The sequence below is a fragment of the Megalobrama amblycephala genome, unplaced genomic scaffold (genome assembly GCF_018812025.1).
Source record: "Megalobrama amblycephala isolate DHTTF-2021 unplaced genomic scaffold, ASM1881202v1 scaffold253, whole genome shotgun sequence".
In the NCBI taxonomy this organism is placed as follows: domain Eukaryota; kingdom Metazoa; phylum Chordata; class Actinopteri; order Cypriniformes; family Xenocyprididae; genus Megalobrama; species Megalobrama amblycephala.
This window is the reverse complement of record NW_025953340.1, coordinates 1112635-1139941: the sequence shown is the minus strand read 5'-3', so window position 1 is coordinate 1139941 and position 27307 is coordinate 1112635. Positions and strand designations below refer to the sequence as shown.

Sequence of the window (27307 nt, the reverse complement as noted above, 5' to 3'; positions counted from 1 at the left end):
GGGGAAACCAACGCACCACAAACTGTCCCGCGAGCGCAGTTTTGACATATTTCCTACTGAAAATTTAAATCTTGAATAAGAAATTAATTTGAATAAGTCTGAAAGTAAGTCTGAAAAACAGAACTAGACTGTAACAAAAAATACAATTAAAGTAAATAAAATATAAAGAAATAACTGAACGAAAGAGTTCTTTTTGAGAATGAACAGGTTTAGATGGTGATCCATTATGGCGATCAGTGTTCCATTTAGTTGGGCAGTTTGACTTTTGGCTGTCTTGGCTTTATGTTAAGTTTGTGGTCTTTATACAAGTGTTTGCAAAAACACAATTGTTACAAAGGAAACCATAAACAAAAGTAATCTGGTAATATATTTTTCACCAATTGAAAGTTGTTTTTTTGATGCTTCCAAACTGAAATGCTTGTTGTTTATTATATTTCTGTTTGGCAAAATCCTGACTGTGTTTCATCAATAATGAATTCTGTAAAACCGATAGTTCCAGTCCTTGATTCTGATTGGTCAATAGCTGTGTTTTATTCATGATAAACTACACAACACGACTACACAACACCCTTAGCAACGTAAACATGTTTGTTCTCAATGATATCATTCATTGAAGCTTACTGTATTATGTAGAAGAGTATTGTGAGAAATATATAGAGTGATATATTGGGAAGAGATGGTGAGAAGAAGTGAAGTACAAAGGTGCTCAAAACTTGTGCCTTGGCAGGACTCTTAAGGGGCTGTCTAAAGTAGTGCTGGAAAATCCAAAGTTATTAAACAGTGTTGCTGGTGTCTGTTTTTGTGCTTTAAATTATTTTTATTGATGTAAAAGTTACAAAAACATTTGTAAATATAGCTGCAAGCAGCTATTATGGGGCCAAGCACAAAGAAGGCACAATAAATCATGCCAACATGGCTGTGAGCATCAGACTGACTGCAACAACTATCAAGTAATGACATTTTAAGATGATTTTTGGCAAAATGGCTGAAAAAGCATAAATGTAGTCATTAGCAATATGATTAAAAGATTTATCACTGTTGACCAATTGGTGTCGCTGTGACCAAACTGATGTAGTGTGGTCAGAGTAAGATGTTAATAAAAATGCAAAGTTTGGTGTCAATAGTGCAGAGCACTGCAGAGATACAGCCTGAGATTGGTTTTCGTTGATGCAGTATATGAAAATGGTATTGATCCGAAAACAATTTTTGCTATTAATTTTCTGTCATTTTATTGGTATTTTTTTAATATATAATGATTGACAACATTGTAAATATTTGCTCTTAATCGATGTTGGGTGACAGTCTTTGTTTCACCGTTCTTAAGAAACAGCAGATTGCTCAAGCGTTTGGTTTTGTAAGTCACTCATGAAACTGAGATGATGGACAATGATAACCAATGTATAAATGATAAACCAACGAAAGAAAAGCAACAAATTTCAGAACTGTTGAGCTGAGTCCAACAAATGAAATTAACTTTACTGACAAGTTTCTGTCAAATGAACCAAAAGAACTTTGATATGTCTGATTTAATCACTCAAGGTTTGCAAAAAGAACAAGACAAAATCTTGAAGAAGCAGGCCAAAAAGGAGATGTATTTTTATAGCTAGAAGTGTTAGATGGAAACTGAAGCGAAGGTCTCAAGCCTCATCAGTTAAAATGAATTAGAATTTGCAGAATGTGCTGAAGGCTGCAACCAAACTTTTTATCTTTTGCTTTGCAGCTTGAGCTCGCTGCAACAGGAAACTGTGGCTATATACTTTGAAAAACTCGTAACAGAGGTTTGCCGCACCTCCGGTGAAGACTCTCGCTGTTATGTTGTGTTGTTATTCTGAACTGTGTTATTAAAACGAAACCATTGTATTTGGTGATTCATAAACCTCTCTAAACAAGTCTCAGAGTGAATTACTTTTATACATAACCTATTATCAATTCCTGTAATAAAATTAATTCCTACGAGCCCCAAGAGCATCGAATCCAACTGAGCCCGGCTGGACTCCACCTTGAAATCTTTAATTATCGTGCAACGTTCTCAATTCAAACAATCAGAAGGTAAGGCCAGAACTTTTGATGCTGAAAAAGGATTGTAGAGGTGTGTGTTTGAAAAATTAGTGATTGAAGGGGTAAAAAATACAACAAAACAGATCTGTATCAAACAAATCAGTGCTGGGTAAATATGATTATTATAGCTTTAAAAAGACTTGAAACACTTTTTTTGACTCAGTGACAAAAAAAAGTTAAATAATAATAGCCTAATAGCTATGCTAAATAGCAGCCTATTTTTTTATTTTCAAGGTAAAGACTCGGCACAGTAGCCTATATATTCCCTGTGCGATTTTATGTAAAATGAGGAATACAAAATTTTATTCTTGAGACATTTTACATTTGTATTGCCAAATAAGTTGCTGTGAACAATTAAAACAGTGCAAAATAAAAATTGTACAAGCAACAAGGTAGGAACAGAAGTTTTTATTTTCGTCTCTGTCGCCGACACGCTGGATCATCAGGTTTCTGTTTCCCTCACTGACAGGCGATTTACACCTTTTGTCCTTTAAATGTCGTAGTATTTTTGTCATAAATTCGAACAATTCAAACAGAATCAGATGCATTGCTTGATCAGATTTACTCCGCTTTACTATGCCAGCATTTCCCAAGCAAAAATAAATGTTACATAGTACAGACCCACTCATGTTCTTTGTCACCAGGCTGCAGACACTTCACACATCTGCCATAAACAACATTATTAACCCAAAAATTAGCCAAAATTTTACAAGTATCCTGTTTTAAGCTTGTGTTTGTTCGGGATTTGAACCCGTGTCATATTTTTTTCTGTCCAACACTCTACCACTCCACTATGAATTGACTATCTGCAAAATGTCCAGAATAGAAGATCTCTTTTTCCTTGTTTATGTTTTAAAGGTGCCCTCGAATTAAAAATTGAATTTATCTTGGCATAGTTGAATAACAAGAGTTCAGTACATGGAAAAGACATACAGTGAGTCTCAAACACCATTGTTTCCTCCTTCTTATATAAATCTCATTTGTTTAAACGACCTCAGAAGAACAGGCGAATCTCAACATAACACCGACTGTTACGTAACAGTCGGGATCATTAATATGTACGACCCCAATATTTGCATATGCCAGCTCATGTTCAAGACATTACACAAGGGCAGCCAGTATTAACGTCTGGATCTGTGCACAGGTGAATCATCAGACTAGGTAAGCAATCAAGGACTAGCGAAAAAAAAAAGCGAAAAATGGCAGATGGAGCAATAATAACTGACATGATCCATGATAACATGATATTTTTAGTGATATTTGTAAATTGTCTTTCTAAATGTTTTGTTAGCATGTTGCTAATGTACTGTTAAATGTGGTTAAAGTTACCATCGTTTCTTACTGAATTCACGGAGACAAGAGCCGTCGCTATTTTCATTATTAAACACTTGCAGTCTGTATAATGCATAAACACAACTTCATTCTTTATAAATCTCTCCATCAGTGTGTAATGTTAGCTTTAGCCACGGAGCACTATCAAACTCATTCAGAATCAAAACATAACAAAAAACATTCAAATAAATACTATACTTACGCGATTAGACATGCTGCATGACGAACACTTTGTAAAGATCCATTTTGAGGGTTATATTAGCTGTGTGAACTTTGTTTATGCAATGATAGAGTCGTGAGCTCTGTGGGCGGAGAGCACGGGATTTAAAGGGGCCGCAGCCTGAATCGCCGCATTTCTAATTATTCCTCAAAATAGGCAGTTAAAAAAATTAACTAAAAAAAATCTATGGGGTATTTTGAGCTGCAACTTCACAGACACATTCAGGGGACACCTTAGACTTATATTACATCTTGTAAAAAAAAAAACGTTCGATGGCACCTTTAAGGGGCAAACCTAACACAACATAAAATATGTGTTATTTATAATCAAATTTATCTCTAATAAAATGTCTCTTTGAATTCATTCTGAATTATGGACCAAAACGTGTTCATATTATTCATATTATAGCGCATTCATATTCTTTAATGAGGTAACTGCATCGTCTTAATTTTACATCCCAGAGTTTTAATTCCAATGCAGTTAAATTGTGGCTACCTTTTTAGCCTATGTTTTAGTTTCTTCATTTTTCAAATCATAAGAATGTATTAATAGCCTAACAATGTTATCACATTTTTAGTAGGCTACAAAGAAACTTTTTAATAAAAAGTGATCAACAATTTCTTAATTAATTTACTAATTTTAATTTAATAAACACATTTTGTAATTCATGTACACTTTATTTTTCTGCATGTTATGTGCAGAGCTCTGTGTTGTACAGGTATAAATGTGCATTCCTGACTGGTTGAAATACATCAGTGAATTATTAAATATAGTTTGGTTGACAACCTAAAGTATTGGCATTTTTACAAATTTCGTTATAATTTTTGACCACAAGGTGGCACTATCTCAAAGTTTAGAGTATCTTTAGGACATGGTGCCGATGCCACTTACTGAGTTTTATAATTGTTGTTACGTGTTTGATGATAAAAATGGGATGTTCTCATAACATTTAAGTGAGACAACTGTTACAAGGTGTGGTGCAGATCAAAGATGGAGCAAACAGAGCAGTTTTAAATGATTTTACTTTGGCGTTGTTATGTTTTACAAATAACTTAGAAGAATGAAATAAAGAATATATAACCATACACAAAAGAAACAGGAGTGTCACCCAAATAAAAGAAATAAAGAAAATAAACCGATCTATACAGCTAACCTCTAAACTAACTAGCAATAGCCCGAAACAACTGGCCGCGTTGGAGCACGAGGTATGCCGGCCTGGCGCACACCAAACACTGTCAAATCAAGCCCTTAAATACAGCTGGCGCATCAACGAATGGGCCGGACATCATGACATCAGCAATGATTGGCAGTCGAAGCAGCCAATAAACACCAACCTGCAGGCAGGGAGAAAAAAAACAAAAAAACAGAAGAGCGTAAAAGTGCACACACAACACACGTGGAACGTAACAATTGTACATCAATGTATTTGTAAAATGTAGCATTTTATATCATAATACTGTATTGTAGTTAAAGGTGGTGTAAGTAGATTTTGAAAAACACTGTTGGACATTGTTGTTTCCAACGGTGGTTTTGTCTTGATCGGACTAATGGATTTGAAGATTTTAGCAAACGTTTTTTAAGCACTAAATCACAACTTTGCACAAAGGCGAAACTTGGAATGTTTGGTATCATTGGACTCAGCAAGAGTCTAAGAAGATGACTCCCGTAAAATAAGTCAACCACATTGACTTTCAGGGCCTGTTTACACCTGATCACTTCATGCGTTTTCACTGATCAGATAGCTATCCAATCATGAAAAGACCAGGTCTAAATGCCCTGCGAAATGCATTCGAGACGGATATAAATCTGATTGCTCAAACCACTTCAGGAGGTGGTCTGGGACGCATTCCAGTCAAAACTGAACACGTCTAAATTCATCTGGTTGTTGAAACCACATAGGTAAATTTAACTCCTCCCAAAAACACTAAAAAATAACGTGTGAGCATGTGTTAGGCTAAATAAGGCTGTAATAGCCAGATATGACAGCTCTACTGCAGCACGTATCGCCTCATACGAGTAGCTGATATCTATTCAGCAACACAACGTGCAAACTGCTGCAAATCAAAATGAAAGTAAGTCGCAGGCGCTTAAAGCGCAATCATCTTTATTAAAAGTAATGAGACTGAATTATCTTACCAGAGCTGATGCCACTCTCTCTCCTATTGCGGTCTTTGATTTTGAAATTAGCCGATGATCAATAAAATGCAGCTCATATTTGTTGCTTTCGGTGATGTGAACAAAATGAAATCTGCATATAGCGCGGGAATTGAAGATTGGATTTATATCCGTTTTGCGGAGACACATTTATGTGGCCAAGTGTAAATGCAATCGTTTTTATAAATCAGATAGCTATCCGATCAGAGAAAACACATGAAGTGACCAGGTGTAAACAGGCCTTGGGCGGTTTATTAAAAGCTAATTGAAGTTCATGCAATCGTACTAATTTGATCCAGGTTTACACAGTCAAGAAAATTGCGCTTGCACGCTTTTCTTAGGCAGCCCTAGAGGTCAAAGATGGATCAGATCAATCAAATATGGCAAAAAGCAAAGAGAGAGCTACGATGTTCACTTCTGCTGAGCACTTGTTATTAGAAATGAATGAAGAAGTGAAACATCTAATATCTAAAAAAGGCAATACTGCGGCAGTAAATAAAACGAGAGATATATATAAAATATATAAAAATAATGTGTGTGTGTGTGTGTATACATAACTGTTAAGCATTACTGTATGTGTTTGTCTAAGAGAACTCAAAAACATCAACAACAACAAAAAACACAACAATTGATATTTTATTTTTGTTGGTAAGTTGCTTTGAACAGTAATTAGTATTTTGCCAGAATTGTTTGCTGTTTTATAACAGTCATGTAACTGCTCCAAAATACTAGAAATTATATATATATATAAAAAAGTACCTTATTGCGCAAACGAAAGAGTACCGTTTACATTAAGTACACATCCTTTTTATACTGATAACAGAAAGCTACTAAACAATATCTGAATCATGCCAGGACAAGTGTTTTGAAATGGTATTCCTGCAAAACATGTGACATTATGAAAATGAAACTAAGTGAAATCTACACAACCACAGAAATGTAAGATAATCTGGTTTACATCTGTGCAGTAAGTGTTTCGCTAAACCATGAGAAGTTTATGAACAAACATGCTGGCATAAACAATCCTTCTGTTTACAAAACAAACAAGTGAAAAAAAGAGAAAAGAAACAAATGCATGACCTTTTTATTGTTACTTTGAGCTAGTTTTAGGGATTTAAAGTAGCATATCATTCTTTTTCAGTCTGTTCCTCACACAAAGCTGTATAAACAACTATATCATATTTTGATGATTTTTTTTTTTTTTGTCCTTTGGGCTTGACCATTATTATGAGCTACTGTTATAAAGAGGGTAAACAATGCTATTTTCAAAAATTATTTGTATAAGTCTATGTATATTTTCTGCATTTTGGTTTCTTTTTTAATGTAATAACATTATTATTATTATTATTATTATTTTTATATTTCAACACTTAGTACTTTCAATGAAAATTTACCAATGTTAAGATCAATTTAATAGTTTTCATTCAAATACAATGGAAGAATCAAATGGATAAACACAGATTGAAGAGAATTCCACCAACTGTAGTTTTAACTCTAGTTTATACTCACAGTCACATTTCTTATTTGATTTATTAAATGATCATCAATTGACACCTGGAAATAAGACAGTTAAATGGTAAGTGTCATTGACCAAGAAGCTCAATGAAATGTAAGCTTTCCTCTGGGAATATATGAGTTTATTCTGTAATTAAGCCATGTTTAATAATGTGAAATATAATAAGAAAGTTATACCTAAATAAATGTTTTAATAAAAATGCTTTTCTTAATTAATTTGCCAGTTAAGTTTCATTAAAAAATATTATACATAAATCAATGTCATATTTCATAGTATTTGCCTAATTTATTTTCTCAAACATTTTTTGAGGCAGGTCCTTTGACTTATCAGAGACTTTTCAAAAGAACAGGATAACCAGATAACCCATGTATTTAGAACAATAAACTAGGAATGTCTGCAGGGATTGAAGAATAATAATCTCAGCATATCTTTCATAAGTCAGAAGACCAATAAAAACTGGGCAGCATGTCTATATAATACTAAAATAATATTAAATCATATTCATCTTTAGACTGTTCTCCCCAATGAGACAAACCCAAACATCAGATAACATTTTTATATGAAATATAGAGTATATTGGTTCTTCATAAAATGAAGGCAAACAAGCTTGTCTATTCAACTGAAGAGAGAAAAAAAACACTTCAAACATGAGAGGATAAACACACAAAAAAGCAAGAACAAATGAACCACAGCTGAGCTGTTTAGTAACGGCAGTACATTAACAAATATAAAATGTCATCTTTTGTCACTGCATCTCTTACTTACAATAGCACAAAAAAACAACAAAAAATCATCCTGTGTCAAGTGGAGTAAACAGAACCAAACAATTCATCATCAAATCAATCAAAATTTAATCCAAAAGTCACTGTTGGTGTAGATTTAATGTCAAAGCCAATGAATTCTCCACTATTTTCAAAGATCTATCAAGGTGAAGAAGTGTTGGTTGTTTCATATGTTACATCGGTCTTGTGGGTGTCAGAGCAGATTTCTATTAGACGTGACTGGGAGGGACTTCATTAATTCCTTCATAAATAGACCAGCAATTCAGTCAAAGACTGTACCAGACACTCCTGAAGCCCTTGGCACTGTGTGTAAGAATATTCATACTTCTTATTTGCTTATTTATTTACTGCCTTTGTTTACATCCATATATTACAACGTATGGTAATAATAATAAGACTAAAATAATTTACTTTCAAAATAAATGATTTTTGTCAGCAGATAACTATTGAGATCTTCTGTGAGGTTCAGTCCAGCAGCCGTTACAGATTCCAGGTGAGCTGAATTTACATCAACACTTTCTACAAAGAAGTAAACTTACTTGACTTTAATTAATCAATGAATGGACATTGAGAACTTTTTTATTCAGTAATTATGGTTAGATGAGACTACTGGCATTTTCAGTTGTGAATATTTCCCTACTGAAGCTTGAAATGAGAACATTGGTTTAAATGTTGAATTGGTGCATTTTATTCATAAGGTATAACAGCATTAAATCAGAAAACACCAAAACTAAAGTTTATGAAGAGAACCTATAAATTAGGAGAGCATTGCTAATTATGAAATAGCTTCTTTCAACCAGGTTTCAATGAAGCACAGTGCAGCAGATTTAAAAAGTCCGTGTTTGTGTGGATGAGGAGTAGTTCATCCGTTTTTTCGGAAGAGATCAGAGATTCACTAGATGGATGCACAGTCGGGAAGCCGTGTTTGCGGAGCTTAACCAGTGCGCCCGTGTGCTTCTGTCTGACTGCGTCTTTGAACAGGACCGCTGCCCCTCTACCGAAAACCTTCAACAAAATGCCTGAATCATCAAAAATGTCTGCTGTGTGTTGCTTTATGTTAGTTCATCTCTGGTAAAACTAACAGGAATAGAATGACTAAACACAGAACAAGCAAACAAAAATAGCAAAGCACAGAGTCGAGCAGTGCCATCTTGCCATTACCAGAATCATCAAAGATTGAAAGAATGTACCACAACCTCCATACTGATGAAAATACGTATCCTCTTATCAAAGCCCACACTGTGTGATTTCAGCAATCTTTTACTGTTCACTCTGTGTGACTTGGATCTAATAAACGTCGACATGTGTGTAGACTGGACATTAATGACACATATTCACTCGTGGGCTACGACACAAGTTTTAATAGAAGAATAAAATGTAATCACAATGTGTTAGTGGTTACCAAAAAGAGCACGATGAAGCACACTTTAGCAGGTGTGGTTTTTATGTGCGCTGAAAAAAGACGACGCGCCGAAAGAGAAAGGAAAAAGAGCTTGAGGTTAGAAGGGTTTTGGCTGTTTTCATGTCGCATTTTCATTGGCTGGTCACTGTGAGATGATCATGCTGAATTTCTGACAGTGTCTGAAAACTATGATTGGCTATCTGTGGTTGTAAGACTGTGAAAAAAAACATTCATATTTGAACCTCTCTCTGCACGACGTAGGGCCACCGATTAGAAAGAAACAAATCGCCACGATTGTTTCACAATGTCTGGGACAGCACAAAATTGTCTCAGGCTTTATGTTCACTCAATAAAATGTCCCACAGTGCACCTTGAAAACCAATTCAAGCCATTTTTTAATTATATTCAGCATAAACATGCATTGCTAGACAAGTAATGAACAATCTAGCTAACATTCGTAATTCACGGCTGAAGTGTTGCACACATGTGTAACAAGCAAAGTATTTATCAGAATGTTAAATGTTAAATAACATTAAATAATGTCAGAAAGATATCAGTTCTGCTGCTGTTCAGTGACGGATAGAAAATCCTTCATCTTTAGTAAAAAGAACCCTGGGAAATGTCCATTTGAAGCCAAATGTTTAAAGGTGCTCTAAGTGATCCTGGGTGGAGTGACTTCCTGTTGACGTTCGAAGTGTTGTCAAACAAAACAGAGGCTAGACGGTTTTATTACTTCTTAAAAATGAAACTAATGACACAGAACGCGCGTTTCAAACGGCAGCACGCAACCGTCCGTGATCATGGAGCTCCCTGCAGGTGCTTTTTCTGATTTTTAAAAAAAAGCATTGTTGTGCTTCACACAATATCCACCAGGTGGTGCTGTAGTTAAACACCTAGGCCAAATCAGACTGTTTTACATTGCAATATTACTTTAAAATACAGTTTTATATTTTGGTTTGATTTGACTTGTTTCATTTAAACTACTCATTTTAAGCTGCCTATTTATACAAAAGTCTACAAAAGTAGACTCTTGGTTCTGAAGGATGTTCTACTCTTATGATCAAAAACGACCATTTAAGTTCTATTATGGAGAATATAATTCAAGTGAACGCGTCGCATTAGTCACACACTGATTTGACATGTCAGAATTAAAACCCTACTTCAGAACAATGCCACTCAGCCAAGTGTGCCAAAACACTTATTTATTAATGTCAATATTTCATAAAAAAATAATTGCAAAATTTCCTCCTCCTAAAACTGTGGCTGTAGGCTCATTCATCTGTAATATTTTGAGGATTTTTATGAGGGTCATGGATGATCTGCAGCTCTGAATATTTTTTTACCTTTTGGTTGAAATTGATTAGCTGTAATTTTCCTATTGAAATCATTGATCTATGCAATTGTCATTCATATAGATTTGTGATTGAAATAGACTGTTAGCCTATCTGACTGCTTAATTTGCAAGTGACTTGGATATGTCCCCCTTTCTGAAACATTGTGTGTGTTTATAACTCAGTCAAACATACAGAAAGCAAAAATAATTAAAGGGTTAGTTCACCCAAAAATGAAAATTCTGTCATTAATTACTCACCCTCATGTTGTTCCACATTCGTGAGACCTTCATTCATCTTCAGAACACAAATTAAGATATTTTTGATGAAATCTGATGGCTCGGTGAGGCCTGCATCGCCATCAAGTTAATTTACACTTTCAATTCACAGAAAGCTACTAAAGACATATTTAAAACAGATCATGTGACTACAGTGGTTCAACCTTAATGTTATGAAGCGACGAGAATACTTTTTGTGCTTTGTAAATTGATTTAATTTCGTGATATTTTTCATAACGATCTCTTAATCTTCAGAAGAGACGTGAATTGCGCGGATTCAAGTGAATCAAACGGACGCTCTGCACGCCACACGTGTCACACTTTTCAACTTTTTGATTTATCAACTCTAAACCTACTCTGAAACTATGCAACAGGCCTCAAGTCATCTGACCATTGCCTGTTTGACTACGAGTTGGATCCTGTTTCTCATTTGTGTTAGATTTGTCTTGTAAATACACTTTTACCAAATTCATGTTTTGACGCCAGTTTATTTGTTCATCATATTCTCTTTGTTTATGGTTAAGGGAGTTAGGGAAGTGAAGTTGTATTTTGTTTTCTTTACTTTCATTTGAGCTAATTTAGTTTCTAAAAGATCATTTTTTGTTTATTGTTCTTTACTCAAAGAAAATAAAGGGATTTTATTTGGCATCTCTCTGGTGTCGAGGCTCAGTTCCCTCTTTCTATTATGACTAACCCCTAGTGGTTGTAACAACATCATATTGTGAAGCAGTTGTTTTACATTCCTTAAGTTGAATTTGTGCTGCTCATATGAATTATGAAAGAGAAAGACGCAACTGAAATGATTAAAAAAATCACTATTACCTCATTTAATAATCACATTCCACTTTGCGAGTAAAATGACCAAAAGAATCCACATGTGCAATGTATGTTCAGTGTCGCTATGTGCTGTATCATGTAACATAATATCCTCTGTATCACAGTTTTGTTTCTTTAAATATTGAATTTTAACCTATTGTTACATTTTCCTTACAGCATCAAAAATGAATAATTCAGCACAAAACATCAGCAGATCAAAAGCAAGAGCAGGTGAGCACCTATTTCTAGAACAATGACTAAGAGGGTATTTTGTGATTCACATTCACATATCAAAACTAAAGTCTTAAAAACTAAAGCCTTTAAAAAAAAACTACTAATTTCATTAAAACTTTTTTTTTTAACTGCCACAGGTTTCTACCTGCTATTTTTTTAAATAACTGTCCGCTTCATTCGATGAAAGCCAGGACTGTCAATGAATTTACAAAATGTCCTAATTCTAAATCATATAACTTCTTCTTTGAAAATAAAAATAAAAATTGAGCATTGCACACCCTGAAGACCCTTAAGTTAGCTGACATCATGTATTCATTTAGGCAGAAACAATGACCTCATTAAAGCAATAATTGCTAATTGTGATCATAATGAATACAGTATAAAGAAAATTTGGCAGTTGTGTATGTTGATTCAGAGTTGGTGTTATTATTAATAAACTAATTATTTCCATTTGCTATTGTTTATAACATTTCAAACAGAAGATAATTGTGCTTTCTAATCACTCTCGTGCTATTTTGATGTCATAGACCAATAGGTAAGTGCAACACCGCTTCAAGTTAAACAAAACTATTATCACAAGGACCCACATAACCATTGTTGTCTGGCCCAGCTCCGAGTCACACAACTAGTTACTCTTTGCCCACATACAGCAAATAATGATGGCCCAGATCCGGACTACACATATGAGCCAGACCTGAATCATAACTGGCCCAAATCCCAGCCAAATAATAACCCATAACCAGCCTTAAACTTTCAACTTAAATTTGATTAACAATTCAGCATTTTAGAATCATTGATTTGTAATGTTCCAAGAACATAATGTTATTTAAAGGTTAGTATGATGTTCCTGAAACATCAAACAAGCACTGAAATAAGAACACAAACTACTACAGCCTTCAGCCACAGACTTTGATAAAATCAACTAAAGCTAAAACTAGACATTAAGTCTCTGATATCAGCAGACCAACTTCACTTATAACTAACCAGATTGACTTTATTTCTGTCACACGTCTACAGAAGTTTGTTGTATGTTAACATGTTGATGTTTTAATTAAAGTGTTTAAGTCACGGTAACACTTTATAATAACTGCACGCTATGAAGCATTAGTTAAGCATTAGTAAATAGTTAATTCATCATTTATAAAGCATTAATAGACATTAGTAAGCAGTTTATAAATACAGCTACAGATGCTTTATTCTTGATTTATAATCATATCTATAATGTGTTTAATAATTGTATTTTCATTCTTTATTAATGATCAGTTTATCATTTCTAAATTAAGTATTACATTATTTACAAACCAGTTATTTAGGAGTTGTCAGTGGTTCATAAGATCATTTAGGAAGTGTAAGTAAATGATTGATAAACTATTTAAACATTCATTTATACATCTTATTATTTAGACATATAATAATAGTTACTTAGTGTGTTAATAAATGCTTTATTAACACATATTCCTACTGCAATTCATGATTAATTCAGGTAATTATAAAACATTTAGAAGCGGTCAGTTAACATTTTTTGTGAGCTCATCTAAAGTGAGGACTATTTATGCTTTATAAAGCTTTTATAAATGAGATTTAAAGGTTCGGTGATCTTCTGCTGTTCTCTAATGTTTTAAAGTTAGTACTGAGGTAGTTTTGACACTAGGAATGTGTTAATAAAGCATTTATTAACACACCAAGTAACTAATACTATATGTCTAAAGATGCATAAATGTACATTTAAATATTTTATTAATCATTTACTTACACTTCCTAAATGATCTTATGAACCACTGACAACTCCTAAATTACTGGTTTGTGAATAATGTAATACATAATTTAGAAATGATAAATTGATCATTAATAAAGAATGAAAATACAATTATTAAACTCATTATAGATATACTTGTAAATCAAGAACAAAGCATTTATAGCTGTATTTATAAATGGCTTACTAATGTCTATTCATGTTTTATAAATGATGAATTAACTATTTACTAATGCTTAACTGATGCTTAACTAATGCTTCATAGCGTGAGTTATTATAAAGTGTTACCTAAAATGAATAACAAAGATTAAAAACTCAATTAAGATTATTGTTTTTGTCAACAATAATTAACAATAAACATCACATAACTGCGTTATCTTTTGGCTTTACTTGCCGTAATGTCTTATAAACACAGTTATAGCAGCTAGAGGACACGAGCCCAACTAAAGCAAAAACTAACATTAAACAAAACAATAACATATCATAATTTAAACCTCTGTTAATTTTCTTAACTTCAGTAGATATAAAGTCAGTCACATTTTTATTTGCTTCAAAATAGCAACACGCCAACAAACACCTTGATGCCTTGTTTTCAACCCTGCACACCCAGGGGCAAATAGATCAGCACTAGTGTGTTTGCTATTCAAACAACGTGGCGCTGGACATGAAAATGATAACTGCGTCAGGCAAAAACTAGCAAAAAACACTTGCGTCCCATATGGCGTCACATTGCACCGGGTGTATGATAGGGCCCTTTGTGGCTTTTATTTTCAGTTGATTTTACCAAATGCTCAATCATCACTTATTTTATATATGTGATATTAAGAGTGGCTCAGTGGGAAACACTGTCACCTCACAGAAAGAAGGTCTCTTGTTCGAGTCCAGGCTGATTCCATCACAATCTAATGTACATTTTAAATGTAATTTCCTGCTTCTGTTCTTCCATGTTGTACAGCTGTGTATTTGCAAAATAAATAATAAATAAATAATATACAGTAATCAGTAGTATTATAGTGCAAATCATTTTATGTAAATCATTTTGTGAGAAATATTTGTTAATCTGGCTGATGGTAATTTCCAATCTAAATCTTGATTATAGAGGTGTTAGAAAAACATGAATACACCATAATAAGAGAACTTGGACAAGGGAATTCAGGAAGAGCATTTCTGGTGAAGAATCCAGAGGAAGATTTCCTTGTGGTCAAAGAGATATACTACAGACATGTAAGTACAATCAAGAATTTACTTACAAGAAGGATTGAACATTTTATTAGGATCCTAGATACGCATCACATTAAACTGATGAAATTTGTTCTTCACAGAATAGGAATTTTAATCTAGAGGCAGTCAAAAATGAAATCGATGTCCTGAAGAATCTGCACCATGGATATGTTGTTGGATACGAGGGCTCGTTTGAAGGTGTGTCTGTTTAAATTTTAGAAAGACGGGTATAACAATGTACACTTAGTCTGAGAGTAAATTAATCCTTTTTTCTTTTTTAGAAAATGTGAAACCTTTTCATGAACAGAGTGTCTATTTATGCATTAAATGGCCACCTTGTTGGCAGAGGTTATTTACATTAACTCTACCCACCAATGTCAGGTTGAGTCAGACAAAATTACAAAAGAAACCCATCTGATAACGGCAGCAGTAGGATGTGTGGCAGTAACGTTTGACGTGATCAACCAGAGTTCGAATCCGCCTTTACTCTAACTTGTTCTTCTCCCTTTTAATAAATATTATAATTTACACTCAATGTTATTATTACACACTGTTTAATAATGTACTAAACCCTTAGGAAAAAAAGGTATAAAACCTTTTCAAAAGGTAGTAATATGTATTATTTAGGCACTAATATGCACACTTTATGTACTTATGTGTACTTTAAGGTACTAATATAGACCCTAAATAAGGTGCAAAAGTGTACCTTTCCCATATAGCAACATAGTGTCGGCCCAGATCCGGCCCACATCTGGCACATGTGGAATACTGATCTGGCCCACATGCGGTGTGGAATGATGGCATTTGGGTGAACCACTCTTGTTTGCCAAATCTGGGCCAAAAGAAGCCATAGCAAGCCAGAGCAAAAAAGTAAACCAGAACTGGACCTTATCTAAGGCACAAAATCTTTATATATTATTTATAGTCATTGTCACATTAACAAGCCTGTTAACAAGCAGAATCACTGAAGGAAATAAGAGAACAGAAGAAAAAAGATGAGCAGAATCACAAGAACTACAACTGACTTCCAGCTACAGGCTTAGATGAAATCAACAAGACATTAAATCTCTCAACATCTCAACAGAGGAGAATTAACTCCAGGAATAACTCCACAAACAGCATTACCAGCTTCACTTATAACTAACCAGACTGACTTTATTTCTGTCACATGTCTACTGAAGTTCTTATTAATAATAGTTGGTTTGTACTCATCGTTGTGGTGACCAGTGGCTTTTTTTTATGTAGATAGAGAATCTGGGTTCTTTTACATCGTGTCGGAGTACTGTGCAGGAGGAGATCTTTTCAAGATGATGCAAACTCAGAACAACATAGGGTTTTTTGAAGAACAACAGGTGAGTGTCTTACAGTACATACACCATGTACTCTGGGCAAATGTGCAATCAATCTAGTATGAAGTTCAAAGCCTTTATCATCATATGCACGGTTCCCTGTACAATGAAATTCTTACTTTGCTTTTCCGGGTAAAAGTATACAAACAGACATATCAATTTATAAAATATACAAACAAAATATATTCTTCAAGCGTCTGTGCAAGTTGGGTGGCTGGGTGATGATGGGGTTAATAAGTGTTTGACCCATTTAACATCCTGATAGCTTCTGGATAAAGACTGTTCCTTAGTCTGGACATCCTGCATTTTAAACTCCTGTACCTCTTGCCAGAGGACAGTCTGTGTTGTGGGTGAATAGAGTCTTTAACAATGGAAATGGCTCTTCTGTGAACTCTCTGGTGGTAGATGATCTGCAGGGAGGGTAGTGGTGTTTTAATGATCCTCTCAGCAGTCTTTACCACTCTCTGCAAGCACTTGTGATCCATCTCTGTGGTGTTACCATACCACACTGTGATACAGTTGGTCAAGGTACTCTCAATTTGCTTGGAAAATCCAGCCTCACCACTGTACCAGCGGATGAGTCTGGTCGGCCAGTGAATCAATTCGATTTCTAGGGCAGAGCAAATCCGAGCAAACAGGATGCGGAGTAAACCAATCAGAGAAGGGCGGATATGACGTTAGCAAAGCGACAAGAGAGTCAACAGCGAAAAGTAAATAATTAATGTGTTTTTGGTCATTTAAAACTGAATTCACGGCTGAATAGAACAAACTCTCGGGTCTCCCGTGCGCAATCTTTGTTGATATTGAAGGGACTTTCGCCGCGCTAGAGTTACGCTGTTTGCGTCACTGAAATAAACGAATCTGATTGCACGGTACGCTTTGGAGTTACCTCGAATCGCGACAGAGGGCAGACTGACCAGACTGATATATCTTGTAGAAGATATATCAGTCTGGCCTTGCCAGGCAAACTCTCAATGACGCTGCTGTAAAAGCTGCTGAGGATCTTTGGTGCCATGCCAAATTTCCTCAGCCTTCTGAGAAATTACATCCACTGTTGTTCTTACTTGCCCAGATGGGTGGTGTTATGTGAACAAGTGAGGTGAACAAGTGACATCAATCTAGGAGATTTTGGATGCTCAAAGTCCAACAACCGTGGTGTCATCAGCGAATTTCAGGATGATGACATCCTTATGGTTGGCATCACAGTCGAATGTGAACAGTGTGTGGAGGAGGGGTGCTCAACCCTGTTCCTGGAGATCTACCTACCTGCAAAGTTTAGCTCCAACCCTGATAAAGCACACCTGAATCAGCTAATTAATATCTTCAGGAGCACTTTAATTACAGACAGGAGTGTTGAGCAGGGCTGGAGCTGGACTCTGCAGGAAGGTAGATCTCCAGGAACAGGGTTGAGCACCCCTGATGTAGAGCATGGGGCTAAGGACACCTTGTGGGTTACCAGTATTCATCACAATGCTGTTTGATGTTTTATTTCCAATTCTGACAGACTGCGGCCTGCCGGTGAGGAAATCTAAAAGCTAATTGCAAAGTGTTGAGTTCAATCCAAGTTAACAGTTTATCTGTTAGTTTGTAGGTATTAAACTGTGTAAAAAGCAGAACTGTAATTGATGAAAAGCATCCTAGTATAACTGTCTTTGTTTTCAAGGTGATCTAGCGCAAAACTTGCCACTCCCATTGGCGCATTTGTGAAATTGCGCTCTCATGCTAATTTGCCCCGTTTAGTAAATCTGGCCCTAACTAAATTATTGAATGATGGTTAATTCTAACCATCATTCCATCCTGCCTGTGCCAGATGGGGGACTGAATTTATGGGTACTATAAAACATGAACCCATTTTTATGGTAGACTAATGGTAAAGGTATCACTGAAAATTAAATCAAATACAATGTATGGAGTAAATTAGAATGTAATTCTAAAATGTGCTTTCTCATACATCTGTGTGCAGATCCTTGAGTGGTTAGTACAGATTTGTCTGGCTCTGCAGTACCTTCATAAGAACAATGTTCTCCACAGAGATATAAAACCTCAGGTACGCACTGGCAAAGCTCAAAAATAATTAATCAACATGCAAGCCAAATGTGATGATTTATTAATTTCCTGTTGTTATTCTAGAATGTTTTTCTTACTGAGGATGGTTACATCAATCTAGGAGATTTTGGATGCTCAAAAGTGCGGCAAAGGTTAAATAAACTGGAAATTTGAATTTTTTAAAGGATTTTATAAGTTGTATTAGATTTAATTTAATTTGAATGTAACGTTTGATTTTTCAGTGCTGATGAATATGCTACATCAGTTGTGGGTGCAGAGCTCTATACCAGCCCAGAAATCTATCAAAACAGACACAATTCCAAAAGGTATGCTTCCTGTTAAAGATATGGTAACACATACATTGAACGTTGGGTATTCAGATGAAGATTTTAATTGTTCAAAACGATATAATTTACTGCATTAAATAAGTAACTAACTAAATTGTACTGGCATTGTATAGTGACATATGGTCATTGGGATGGTTGATCCATGATCTCTGCATGCTGGATGTGTGGGTAAGTATACTCTTCACAAAAAAAAAAAAGCCATTCTCTTTATTTATCTATAATCGCTTCACCAATAATGCAGGCATGCTGGAGTCTGTCCCAGTGATTTGGGCCATAGGTAGGGAAAATACCCTGGACAAATGGCCCATTCACAACAGTGCATTAAAGGATTAGTTCAGTTTATAATGAATATTACCCCATACTTTACTCACCCTTAAGCCATCCTAGGTGTATATGACTTTCTTCTTTCAGATAAACACAACTGGAGTTTTATTAATAATCACTCTGATGCTACTAAGCTTTATATTGGCAGTGCACTGGAAACCACCTGTTTGAAATCAAGAAAGTGCATCCATCCATCATAAACATACTTCATATGGCTCTGGGGGTTAATAAAGCCCTTCTGAAGCCAAAAGATATGTGTTTGTGTAAGAAAAATATTCATATTGAACAAGTTATGAAATAAAATATCTAGCTTCCGCCTCTCGGAGTTCAAAAAGCTTACGCTATGTCCCATACCTTCCCTATTTAACTTGCAGAAAAAAAATACCAACACATATCATGTGATTGGCTACTGATGTCACACTTTTGTCTGCATGTGGTCCATGAACTCATGATCAAAGCCTGAGTTGACAGAGAAAGTTGATGAGCATCGTGCATTAGCATCGTGGCATAAACAAAGCCGGAATGAATTGGTTTGGTTCCCTTTCGAAAGAGAAGTCAACTCTGCGTTTGAACACGCTATGGGGAACGTCACACATGAACTGATGTCTGAAAGCCAAGTATCAAACCACTTAAATCCTATTGGAAGTATGTAAGGAGTGCCAGAGAATCAGTCCGTATCTCTTCGTCTTTTGAGACTGTTTTGTCTTATTGCGATTTGTATCGAATCTGGTAAGGGAATCTTATATTATGCTTTACAAACGTTCAAGAGATTGTGTTCATCCGTGTCCCAGGTTTTGAGACTTGATATACACATTTCTTGACATTTTCTGTCTGGGAGAGGAGCGTGCATAGCCAGTGCTTGAGGGTGCCGTCTGTGTTTTTCTGTTATTTACTGTGAGCGTCTCCCTATCGGGATGCTCCATGCTCGTTCAGCACTCTTCTCGAGGGAAGAGGTGTCCGCATCTGTGCCTGGTGATTTTGGCCCTTTTGTGCTGAGGCAAAACGGCGGCTGCAATCATGGGAAGTTTGAGAGAGGTGTATTCTCTTTCGGCCCCCTGGGGCTGACGAGGATGAGTTGTTGCATGATGATGACGTCCGTGTTTGACGTCATTGTGTCCGGTAGCAAGCGCTCTTCTGGCTGATGTATATGCAGGCCCCACTATCTAAAACGTAATTCATGCTATGAATTTGTCATTCCCCTGAGCCCCTTGAATTTACATTCAAGTTTGAGTTATGATGCTAGTTTTTAGCACCTGTTCTCATAATAGTAGGCTTGTATTAGCCTCTATTTAAGAGCATGGTGACTATTTGTACTCCCTGCTTAGGGTTTGTGGTGTTTCACTGAGTGCATCACCTGTTGGATTGCACACTCAGGTTAAGTGTAGAGAACCATGTGTTTGCAAGTTGCAGGCCTACTGGGCTTCCTGTGTAGCATGTTGGAGTTCAGTTGTGTACTCCTCTCAATTAGAGAGTAAAAAGTGCTTTTACTGAGTACTTTACTGAGTGGCTGACCTCTCAGGTTGAGTTTTTGTAATAAACATTAATGCAGTTCGGTTTTCTACATTTGCTTCCTTGAGCATGGTTTATGTTTATCCTTTAGCTCTTGTTGAGCTAAGTAGCTAAGTAGGGTGGTTCAATTCTGCTCCTAGAACTTTAGTGGCCACTAGACTGACGCCAAATGTTTATGGGTAGTAGGCCCTCGCGGCCTCCTTTGAGAACATGCTGGTATATGTAATAGTGTACTCCTCTCGCTGAGAGAGTTAGAGGTGTCCTACTGAGTACACTGCTGGTGGCCAGGGCCCAAGGTGATTTATTAACCTCCCTGTAGTTCAGTTATTTGTCCTTCCTAGAGCTTGAAACACTGTCATGAGCTGACGCCACGTGTCTGACTGAAGTTGTAATCCCGGTTTTTGGGCCTCCTTTAGTTCATGATAGCGCATGTTGTACTCCTCTTGCTTTAAAAAGTAAAAAGGTTATTTTACAGAGTACACTGCTTGTTGGATTGTGTTAGGTGGACTGTTTTGTGGGCACTTTACAGTCATGTGGTTTATTCCTGCTTCCAGCAAGATAGATGTTCAAAGTGTGCAGCCTTGTCAGGCTGCCCTTGGACTTCCCACTGTTGTGTCACGGTATATGGTATTATAAGAATATTGAAATAAGTTGCAAAAAAAAGTGTTGTCATAGTATAACAGGTTTAAGAACTTTTTGTAATAACAAAAATAACTTTGAATGTTTAAATACAATAATACAATACACCAAAAATATAAAGTCAAATTTTCAAACAGATTAAAGTGCAAAAGAATTAGGCTATAAAGAACAACAAGAAACACTTTACAATAAGGTCTCATTATTTAATGCATTAACTAAGATTGAGCATTAGCTACATACAGAAGGTATTATTTTTTGTTAATGTTAGTTAAGAAACACAACTGATCATTGTTAGTTTTATCTCAGGTCTATTAAATACGTTCTTTTGATTTTAGTAATGTTATTAAACAGTAAAAAGAAATTAACACTAACTAAGAACAATTAATGCTTTATAAGTATTTTTCATTGTCAGTTTGGTAATAATGAATTAACATGTAAACTAATGAAGCCGTATGTCTTTAAGTTTTAATGAACAATAACAAATAATCAGAACATTTTTAATCATTAGGGCATGTTGAAGTCCAGATTAAAATATATGTTTGAGGCATTTTAAAAACTTCATCAGCGCAGTTGCTTTGTTTATGGGGTTTCCGGGGTAACCGCTGCATTCTGCTGTTCCATCAGCGCCCTCTGCTGTCAGAGAGTGAACGCGCACTTTCATTCAGCGCGTCTCCTTCTCTCGTTCCGCCATGTGCTTCTCGTGCACATTGGGCTTGTTTACATCTGAGCGCGTGTTCTTTTGACGCAGAATACAGCGGTGTTGTGCATTTTATACGGCTGATGGGGAAAGTATTCTTAAATGCATTATAAAAATTTTAATAATTGGTAATAAATTATTATTTTGAAATGTCCACGATAACAATATTGTGCATATTCATTATCGCGATATATCGCATTAACGAATATCGGCACAAGTCTAGTTGTGACTAAGTATATTAGCATAAATATGTAGTTTCTACTCCACGTAGAACTTTTCTCATGTTGTAGGCCCCTTTTTGGCCTCCATGACTATGTTCCTACAGTATGGTCTACCTGTTAGGTTGAGCTTTGTACTCTCCTGCTAGGGTTGTTTTTGTAATAGTGCTTAGCTCCCTAAGCTGATCAATGGCTGAAGGCTTCTATGAGGCCTCCCACTGAGGATCAGCCCCCAGGCTGGTTTGTGCTTCCCTGTATCAGGGTTTCTTAGTGCAAAGCCTCCTCAGTGCAAATAATCAGGCGCTGAGTAGATCCTAGAATTGAGCAGAGTACACTGCTCTCAATAGGTGGGTTCATAGCACTCAGCTGAGTTCTGCTCTCCAGGATGCCCGTCTCTACGCGTGGGTTTGAGTTGCTTGTTGCCTTTTTGCAGTCGCACTTACTTGCTGTTTTCTCTGAAGAATGCGTTTGTTGAGACTCTGTATTCAGACAGGGTTGGCCAAGACTGAGTTTGTCCTATGTCAGATTAGGTCAGCCTCCCTGGTGGCATTGGGGTGACTATGTCCCCCTTTGTGTGACCAGAGGGTGAATTGCAAACTGGAGTTTCTTTCGAAATTGCTTGACGTTTGTCTAGCCATCTTGGCATGCACTCTCCTTAAGCATAGCGGCGTGGGTATTTTGTTCCCCATAGCATGTTCAAACGCAGAGTTCAGTTCCCTTTCGAAAGGGAAATTCTCAGGTTACATGTGTAACCATGGTTCCCTTAGGTATGTAACCCATGGTTCCCATGGTGCCATGCTTCAGGGCTGCCTGCTGAACAGTCCCTCAAGACGATAAGATACTGACTGATTCTCTAGGCGATCCTTATATACCGTCTATGCGAGCTCCTCTACCAGACAGAAAACGCCCAGAAATGTGTATATCAAGTGTCAAAACCTGGGACACGGATGAACACACAATCTTGAACGTTTGTAAGGTATAATATAGATTCCCTTACCAGATTCGATACAATCGCAATCAGACAAAACAGTCTCGAAAGACGAAAAGATACTGACTGATTCTCTAGGCGCTCCTTATATACTTCCGGGTCGCGCTATGATGATGTCATAGGCTGTCGCTGGTCAATAGGATTGGAGTGGTTTGATACTTGGCTTTCAGACATTGGTTCATGTGTGACGTTCCCCATTGCATGTTCAAATGCAGAGTCTCATTCCCTGTTTTTAGGGAACCATGGTTACATACGTAACCTGAGACGTTTTGTCAATTTGAAAGTAATCCTGTAACCCTGAGTTTGCTCAACTACAATCATGGTACAGGCCCCAGGTGTCTTCAATAATCAAACAATCATCACTCAATTAATCACGTAAGGCCAATTCACACTGCACAGGCAAACACGTCTGTGGGAGTTTTTTGGATCAGTGTGATACCCATGTCAGTGTCTGTTGTCATTGGTCAGATTTCTTTTTTACCCGACTGAACAATCAGCGTTTGTTGGATTGTGGAATGTATGAGTAGTGTGGTATGATTTTCCAACAAACTACAAAAAACTCTTACTTAAAAAACCCCCAAAAAACATGACGATAAGGCAAGTCACTTGCAAAGACTGTGAGTAGGTGCTGGGCATGCTTAGTAAATTATCCTTGTTGTGAAAATGGCAGGATTCTGACCAAATCTAGAAGAAGAGGAAAGGGACTAGTTTTGTAAATGACATTTGAGTTACAATTATTATCACTCGACATCTTTGTGTTAATTACAGAGATGGGAGTGTGTTCTGAATGTGGGCTTTACAAAAGCTCATGTGCTGTGTTTACATGCATAATTTATGACATATACATCTTTTAATTTATTATTTGTTTTAATTTATAATTAAAATCTATACCCTATTGTTTTATTGGATACTATCTATATTGAAATGAAATGAAAATATAATTCATAGAGGTTTAGAACAAATTGAGGGTCAGCAAATGATGACATAATTTTCATTTTTTGGGTGAACTATCCCTTTAAAACTGTTTCAATGTTAACACCCTGCTGGTAGTTCGCATATGAACACTGAGTGCTGTTAATTCAACACCGGGAATTTACTGTGTATATTTTAAAATTTCAATACTTAGTATGATTTCTAAGCTGTTTTCCTCATGGGGATATATTTGGTATGAAATCCATTTGACTGTGTGTAAAAAAACAAACAAACAAAAAAACGGTTTGCAAGTGTTTTTAAGGGTAGCTTTGATGTAGATTTCATTGCTGCAGTTCTTAAAGATTCAGTCATACAAATATTGGTCTTTTTTAGTAAAAAATAACTTTTGCATAGGATCTAGAGGTTAATCAGTCTTTTATTTATTTTTCCTTTACCCGACAGTCAAACATCATAGAGCGTCGCTGTGTTCATGCCAATAGCTTGAGAGGAACCAAACCTGATATCTCAAATAGGTACTCAAACAATCTGCAGACATTAATCAAAGAAATGCTCAGCTGTGACCCTCGTGACAGACCTTCAGCTGATGAGATTCTAGCAAAACCATTCCTGAGCATTGCAGTGATTAAAAATAAGGGAATTCCAGATGTTCTGCAACGAAACTTGAAGAAATCCATCAGGACCTTTAATGAGGCCTACAACAAACACTTTAAAAACTTTGAGACCTCAGTTAAGGAGTGGGAAAGAACAACAGATTCACTAGAGTCAATACATTATAAAGCCACAGCAGGGAGTCTGTCAGGAGCAGTGATCGGAGCAGCTGGAGGAATCACTGCATTGGTTGGTGCAGTTCTGGCACCGTTCACATTTGGAGCATCTCTGATTGTAGCAGGTGTTGGTATTGGTGTTGGAGTAGCAGGTAGTGCAACAGGTGCTGCGTCCAACATTACCAATTCAGTAAAACAAAAATCACTCCGTGCAAGATTTGAAAAAATTCAGCAGGACTACAAAACTGCAAGTGAACCAATTCTCAATTCACTGAAAGCACTGAGAAAGTTACTGAGAAAAATTACAAGGTTCCGTGATTTTGTTCCTAACTCAGATTTTGATCATGCTCAAACAGCATGGAGAATAGGCAGAACCGCAGCAGCAGGCATCACAGAATTGGTGACTCTTGGAATGCTGTTAAGTTTTGGCAAGATTGCCATTCAGGCTGCTGGTGTTGGACGAGCAGTGGCAGCAGCGTCAGGTGTGTTGAGTTCAGTCTTAGTCATTGCTGACGTCGCCTTCATAGTCAGAGATTCACGAGAGATTCACCAGATGAATCAGCAGTGGAGAACAGACAATCCTGAAAACGTCACATCCCCTGTACTCAAGGCCATTGCTCAGATGAGGAAAGCACATATAGAGCTTTGCAATGTCTTGGAAGTAATAAAAGAAACAAGAGAGAAACTAAACAGGCCAAACATTTAGAGAGTTTAAACATATACACAATATAAATCACAGACTCAAGCAATATCCTACTGATTCATATGGGATCTTAAGTGAAGAAAGAGGTTTTTACAGAAAATGATTTAGGCTATGTCCACATGAAGCTTAGAAATAATGCTTTATTTTGGCTCAGTAGCTTCTGCAGTGAGAACATCTAGAGTCTGCTATTGTTGTTGTTATTACTGTTTTGTGCTGTTAGCGGCGTCTGACTAGGGTCGACACTGGGGTGATGACATCGTTCGACAAAAGGGTTAGGCTGTCCTCGCAAAAACGTTAAGACTGCGTTTTCAGATTTATCCAATCTGGGACCCAGACCCAAAATTTATGCGTATTCACAAAAATGCATCTCCGTGTGGACGGGGCCTTAAATGTTTGTTACATAGAGACAATAGATGCATGATGTATGACTTTATGCAATCATTTTGTAAGCTGTACTATATCTATTATACACAACAATGGGTCTGATTCACTAATAACTGCATGGATTAATTCTACTTATGTGCAAAGGAGAACTTATCACAAAAAAAGTCTGTATATACACATGATTTTGTTCTAATGTTAATTAATTTTATATTTCTGAATGAGTGACCGCACACCTGAGATTAGTTGCATGAGGACACCAAAATCATCTCCATATACAGGCTTTCCTTTACAGCCTTTCATCACTCTCAGGAAACATACAATAACATTAATTCTGAACCACAATAAACACCTTCTAATACAGACACAGATTATGCATGAATTGTTTTTGGAAAAAAATTGTATATAGATTTCACACAATATTCATGTGTACAGTGAAACTAATGTTTGAGACCCAATGTTTTCTATAGCCAGGTTTCCATCCAAGGATTTTTTTGTTGTTGTTTTTTTTGCCTAAAAAAAGCTTAGTGCTTTAAAATGTTTAGCGATAAATAGATAGATAGAAATGCCATTTGTCAAAAAAATGTCTCAAATGTCGACAATCTTTTCCCATATATTTTTAGTGCATAAAATCTATATATAGTTCAAATGTCACGAAAATTAGTTGGGAAACACTTTTTTGAGAAAAGGGGCTTTAACGCAAACAAAAGTGGTGTCACATGACAGAATTAGCCTACATAGGCTACAGCTTCCGCAAGTTTGTGTGTTGATCCCATTAAAGCACTGTTTCTATGAAATATATAAAATACTGTCTTGAAAATCTCTGCAGCTCAACAGAAATAAGCGGAGGATCTGTTAAATTAAAGGGATAGTTCACCCAAAAATGAAAATGTGATGTTTATCTGCTTACCCCCAGCGCATCCAAGATGTAGGTGACTTTGTTTCTTCAGTAGAACACAATTGATGATTTTTAACTCCAACCGTTGCCGTCTGTCAGTCAAATAATAAGAGTGGACGGGAACTCAAACAATAAGAGTCTAAAACACTTCCATAGACAAATCCAAATTAAACCCTGCGGCTCGTGACGGCACATTGATGTCTTAAGACACGAAACGATCGGTTCATTTAGTAATGTGTGATCGCGCTCTGACAGCGGAAGTGATGTCTAGCGCTCATTGGTGTATTAGAGGTAAAAAATGACATAAATACTGTTCGGTTTCTCGCACAAACCGATCTTAGGACATCAATGTGCCGTCACGAGCCGCAGGGTTTAATTTGGATTTGTCTATGGAAGTGTTTTAGACTCTTATTG

At 36.3% G+C, this 27307-nt stretch overlaps 1 protein-coding gene across 4 annotated transcripts; it reads left to right on the top strand.

The window, feature by feature from the left end:
- Positions 1-1790: 1790 nt before the first annotated feature.
- LOC125261058 (serine/threonine-protein kinase ppk11-like) lies at positions 1791-26969 on the top strand. Of its 4 annotated transcripts, none has more exons than XM_048179607.1 (11): positions 1791-2049; positions 8502-8555; positions 12067-12120; positions 14976-15100; positions 15199-15295; positions 16343-16449; positions 18410-18493; positions 18577-18644; positions 18735-18818; positions 18953-19007; positions 24589-26969. In XM_048179607.1, exons 3-11 carry the CDS (start codon positions 12075-12077, stop codon positions 25615-25617), a joined length of 1695 nt encoding a protein of 564 aa, XP_048035564.1. In that variant the 5' UTR covers positions 1791-2049; positions 8502-8555; positions 12067-12074; the 3' UTR covers positions 25618-26969. The 4 variants fall into 4 exon arrangements, with proteins under 4 accessions (XP_048035564.1, XP_048035566.1, XP_048035568.1 ...); XM_048179609.1 differs by having other exon boundaries at positions 8499-8555; XM_048179611.1 differs by lacking the exon at positions 1791-2049 and adding an exon at positions 7273-8371.
- The last annotated feature ends 338 nt before the right edge of the window (positions 26970-27307 follow it).

What these genes read in the sequence shown, in the direction of transcription:
- LOC125261058 (XM_048179607.1), top strand. Translation starts at nt 12,075, where the DNA reads ATGAATAATTCAGCACAAAACATCAGCAGATCAAAAGCAAGAGCAG. An exon ending in CAGATCAAAAGCAAGAGCAG is followed by an intron (nt 12,121 to 14,975) that starts GTGAGCACCTAT and finishes TCTTGATTATAG; the next exon opens with AGGTGTTAGAAAAACATGAA. An exon ending in TCTGCATGCTGGATGTGTGG is followed by an intron (nt 19,008 to 24,588) that starts GTAAGTATACTC and finishes TTTACCCGACAG; the next exon opens with TCAAACATCATAGAGCGTCG.